This window comes from Olea europaea, chromosome 18, assembly GCF_002742605.1.
Source record: "Olea europaea var. sylvestris chromosome 18, O_europaea_v1, whole genome shotgun sequence".
Taxonomy (NCBI): Eukaryota; Viridiplantae; Streptophyta; class Magnoliopsida; order Lamiales; family Oleaceae; genus Olea; species Olea europaea.
The window spans coordinates 21,478,491-21,484,085 of record NC_036254.1 but is presented as its reverse complement, the minus strand read 5'-3'; the positions used below and the strand labels follow the sequence as shown (position 1 = coordinate 21,484,085).

Sequence of the window (5,595 nt, the reverse complement as noted above, 5' to 3'; positions counted from 1 at the left end):
TTGGTATGATTAAATAAGAGTCGTGTGATAAATTTGTAAGTAGTTAAAAGATTTAGTTGTGCCTGCTCAACATAGATTGTATGAACCTCTCTTGTAATCCGTCGATTGCATAGCTCGACTATCCCTTTTTTTTCTTTTTATTTTTAGACGATAATGTCGTCTTCTGACATTTAATAATTGGCATAAGAGTTTGAGAAATTACGTAAGAAGATAGAACTAATTTCGGATTTTTATCGACAACAAAAAGACTAAGATCCCTTAACTTACCCAATCAACTTTGAATAAATAGTTTGTTCACAAATAATTGTCAAAATGAGATCTATTTTCTAACTTATTCAAACCAAAAAATTTGAATCCAATATAAAATATATAATGGTTAATAAACGGCTAAATAAAACTTATTCATTACATTAATTAAGCCGTAAATTAATGATTTTGCATGCGCTGATAATATGTTTGCATATAGTAATACATAACACCGGACACGATAAAATAAGAAAAATATTAAAATTCTAGTCATAGAATTGTACAATTTTCAGGCACAATAAATCTCGACAGAAGTCGCCGTGAATCTATCGGAGGCTGTTCTTCTTACCAAAGACCTTATTTCCGGCGAAAGTCTGTCGAATTCCGGTGCCTCTGGAATCGTAGAAAGTGTACTGGGTGTATCATAAGCAACATAAAACCCTTGGCCTGATTTGTTCTGCTTCGGCCTGAAAACAGATCGGAGTAGCTTGTGAAAAGACCGTGATAATTTCGAACTTTTTTTGTTCGAAATTTGCGGCGGCAGTTCAAGGTGGCGATCAGATAAATGCGGCATCGAGAGCGTTCTCGAAGATATAGCGGAATCGAGTTGTTTTTCAAATGCTTTCCTCTCGAAGGAATCATACAGTGAGCTTCCACAATCCCAAATTGGAGGCCGCTTGGTAATCTCTGATTGCTTTTCTTTCTGCCCTAATTCTTCTGATTTCTGCATTTTTTCGTGTTTTGGGGATGACGATATTGAGTAAACAGTTTCTATATACCTGGATGGAGATTGAGAGTGGATGAAGTTTCTTCAACGTGTTTTTGTTTGAATCAGAAGGCAAAAGTTCAAGTCTGCATAATAAATGCGGCCTGTTTGATCCCCATTATTTTTTTATTAAAATGAAAAATATGATCGTTATCCATCAATATTTGACTATTATATAGAGTTCATAACGACTATATTTTTCATTCTCATTTTTATAATAATGTGGCTCAAACGGGGCATAATACCACTAGTACCTAGAGGTAAGGGTAAATTACCTAAAATGGTGGCGTTTTATTAGATTTTGATGATCTGGTCATATCATGGCATTAGTTTAATCACTACTATATCTTTGGAAAATATGTAAAATAAAATTTCTAGCATTTTCTTGTTATTTTATTTGATACAAAGCATCACGTAAATTAGACTTAAGCTAAAGACAAAACGTTGTTTCCAGCATGGATTTAGAATCAAGTGAAATATTATTCTTTAAAGTTTTGAACTGGGCTATATAGAGCTTATTTTGATAATTGATTTTTTGACTGTTAGGAGAAAAGGAAGGCATTTTTTGACTGTTAGGAAAAAAGGAAGGCCACCTGTAAAAGAAGGAATAAAAAATGACGTCTAAAATAGTGAAATAAAGATAAAAAAAATCATTTTTTTGTGGTGAAATATCACTCCCAAACAGGTTCAGAGATTTTAAGTCAATATTAAAATCAATTTTTTGACCGTTACTTCACTATTTCAACCGTCATTTTTGAATTCTTCTCTTTCAGGTAGGACCCATTTTATTTCTAACGATCAAAAAATCAATTAACAAAATCTCTACCAAACAAACACATAATATGCATAGGAGACAATATTTGGGGGAGTTATGTATTTTTCATTGTGGGATCAAAAAAATTAAGTTATAATTTTTTAAAAATAACATAATACTAAAAGTGGGTTGAGGCTTGAGATTGGTTTAGGGGATAAATATTTGTGACTATTGTATGCATCGATGAGCTATGTGATGTAACTGAGATTTTATGGAACTAACAAAATTCAGATATTGGGGTGGAATGAGAATCAATTGGCTTTTTCAAATATGGGTCTTCTAATGAAAGTTGTCCATGGTGTTCAAATGAGAAATTTAATTTTGGAAATAGCAAATAGGTAAAAGAAAAAATAAATTCAGAAGTCCAAATTTTTGTGGGTCAATGAACCCCATATGACAATATGTGGCTGCGCCATTAATGAGAAGAATCACTAAATGGAGGGTACATTTGCCAAAAGCGTTAGAGAAAATATGGGTAAAAGGTTTTAGAGCTGCACTACACGAATAGGGAGGGGTTCAGAACCCGTCTAGATCACACACAATGGGTGGGTGGGTGTAAGTGACTATTTTTTGGCAATATTTTACTCACATGTACATAATTATTGCACATAATGTTGTCCATAATGTGATGTGGCATCTTGTTGTTGATGTGAAAGTGTGAGATTTGAATTAAATGTTGAATCTAGTGCCACATGTAATTATGTATACTATTATGTAGACAATTATGTACATGTAGCACTTCCCTTTTATAAACTCCTTCTCTGTACATGCATTAAAAATCAAAATTTTATATCGAGGTGATATAATGTTGACGATGAATTTATACAAGGATGAAACTCTAAGTCTTAACAAGTGGTATTAGAGTTCTACTCTAAATTTAACTATATGGGTCCACAATGTAAATCAATGTTGCAACCAAACCTATGAGGTGGTTCTCGATTTAAGGTTGTAGCTGAAAAAATTTCAATGTGGACTTTCAAGATAGTTGTATCTACGCAAGTTGTGGCCCTAACGCTATATTGAAAGAGTTGTATCCTAATAGAGCGTATGACCTTTCATAGTTTGAGGAACACTAAAGCATAGATTATCACTAAATAAAGTTTTTGATTGAAATATGAATAAGAGATGGAAATACCATTTTACAATTAAAGGAGTAATGGAACTAATCAATATGTTGTCGGCCTTGATCATGTCAAGCAGAAGGCAACCGCTTTCTTGGAGGAGCATATATTATTGGAGATCACTTTATTTTGTCTATTGTTGCTAAAAAAATTTAAAGAAGTTTGTAGCCGAAGGTTAGTGAGAGGTCTGAAATCTTTCAACTTGCGAGTAAGAATGTTCCAACTTTATCAGTTTTCGTAAATGAGCCTCCAAATCAAACAGATCTTTTAGGGCTTGTTTGTGCCCCTTTAATTTTAAAAAATGTATTATGGAATAGTGATTGATGTTGAAATGTATGGTTAAAAAATAAAGAATTTTTATTTATTTATGTGTAATATTATTTTAATGAAAAATGTGTGGTTGAAAATTAATACTAAGAAAAAATAACGTGGTAGAATGGTTGGTAAACAAGGACTTAAATGTATGTGATGCCTCGTTCAAGAGGAATATTATCTATAGCATGAATAAAATTCTATGTCAATTAGACAAAGTAACAAGAAATAATTTGTATAGTCAATTATAAATTATAGAGAATAAATATTAGTAATTTTGCATGAAAGCGTCGTTTTGAAAATTTTCGTATATACAATTAAATAATTCGATTAAAAATGGTGGAAAGCAATACGTGGAACTTAAGTTGTTAATCAAAAGAACTTAATGATGAAGGGATCTCACATTACCAATTTGTTTAATTATAAACCACAAATTATTGTGTTGACTCATTCTCCTCCCGTGGAGTTTGACTTTTGCATTAAAACGGTTCACATGATCATAATTCGTTCATAAGAAAATCGAAAGTTTGATTATTAATATTTAAATACATTTCTTGCTTGAATGAATTAGGTTATAAAGTCGTCCAAATTGAATTGGAAAAACTCCCCAGGTCGACCAAATATATGTTGTTTAGTATTCTAAAAAACTTAATGCATAGTGATGGGTGGAAGCAGGGGCGAAGTCAGAAAATGATATTAGGATGAGCTAAAATTTAAAAATTTTGAATGAACTTACGCCACAAGAAATCAAGTTTTGGGGGCTATTTTCGTGAGATTCAAGATAAAAAGTATACGATACTTAATGAAAAAAAAAATGATATTAAGAACGTAATACTTCTACTTCGTTTGATATCCCAAAAAATATACGAAAATTAAAAAAAAAAAAAAAAAAAAAAAAGGTTTAGATGTCTCACATTAAGATGCTCCACTAATTTTTTTGTATTTTTTTTACCAAAGAGAAAATTGATGCTTACCTAAAATATTTATTTTAAACTAACTGAATCATGATAGAATTAAGTAGAAATACATATCCACCAATGAACATTTAAAAAATTATTTAATGAGTACTCTTCTAATAACTTTGACAACTAGGCTTTCCGAACCATTAAAAGTTTTAACAAATATTCTTTTTATTGTCGATATAAATTACTTTACAAATAAATAAGTTTTCACAAATACTCTTTTTATTGTCAATATCAAATTTATAGTAAGTTATTTATTTTGATATAATATCTACTTTGTGGTCAAAGTAAACTTCTTCTTCTTCTTCATTTTTTTTTTAATTTTGAATTAGTAATGAATGAAAACATACGTAATTGAGAAAAATAGATAGTGTCTTTAACTATTAAAATAAGTAATTTACTTTTAGATCTAAGTCAAACATGCATTAAATAGAATATCTAATTTGATCAAAAAAATATTTACATTTCATGAATATCTTGAAAAGAGTAATTAATAATTGTAGTGTCTTTCATACAATTTGAATAAGTGAGCATTGAACTTCGGTTGAGATTTAATTTAGAATTGGGCTAATGCTAATATCTGGACCAAAATTCTAAAAATATTTCTTAATAATTTATATGGGTTGGGGGACATTGCTAGGCTGCCCCCCACTACCTCCGCCAGTGGGTGGAGGTCAAACTATGGATTAGGCAAGGCGAGACGTAAAAAAACCTAAAAATGTGTTTTTTTTAATTTTATTTTATTTTTTAATCAATTGAAAAATTGTTTAATAATTAAAAATAATACCTGTCAAGCATCTAAAACAAATTTATAGAGAATTTATACATTTTTTCAAAATTTTCAACAAAAAAGATAATTTTCAAATGAAATATTAAATAGGAATTTTTTGAAGATTTCCTTTGTTCAAAACTTCAAGCGACTATTTTAAATTTAGAACTGACGAAGTGAATGAATCAACATTTAAGTTTTAACTTAAAAGAATGGTAATATATATATATAAAGATAATTATGCGTGCCTAGGTGCATATAACCGCGCCTAGACGGTCAATGATTGTTGTTGACCGCTAAATAAGGTGCCAAGCCACTTGGTTTGGTGTTTTCATCTCGCATCACGCATGGCAAAGCTTAGGCGTTGTCAATGTGCGCCATTTAGAACAGGAGTTTTGATATTTTTGTACTAATCCCTATTTTTGTAATTAACATTTTAGCTTTAATTATCACTACTTATTGATTATATTGTAAACACGAAATTATGATAAAGTTTGCCTAGTCAAATTCCTGTATTCTCGTCTTATTGGGATGGAACGCTTCAAGTCCCTTTGTAATTAGGATTTTGCGTGGAAAAGAGAAAATTAAAGAACCCATAATACAAC

At 30.6% G+C, this 5,595-nt stretch overlaps 1 protein-coding gene across 1 annotated transcript; it reads right to left on the bottom strand.

Annotated features, from left to right (window-relative positions):
• Positions 1-348: 348 nt before the first annotated feature.
• On the bottom strand, positions 349-1,120 carry LOC111366516. Its single transcript, XM_022987256.1, has one exon. The coding sequence runs from the start codon at positions 974-976 to the stop codon at positions 536-538; it is 441 nt and encodes a 146-aa protein (XP_022843024.1). The 5' UTR covers positions 977-1,120; the 3' UTR covers positions 349-535.
• Positions 1,121-5,595: the final 4,475 nt, after the last annotated feature.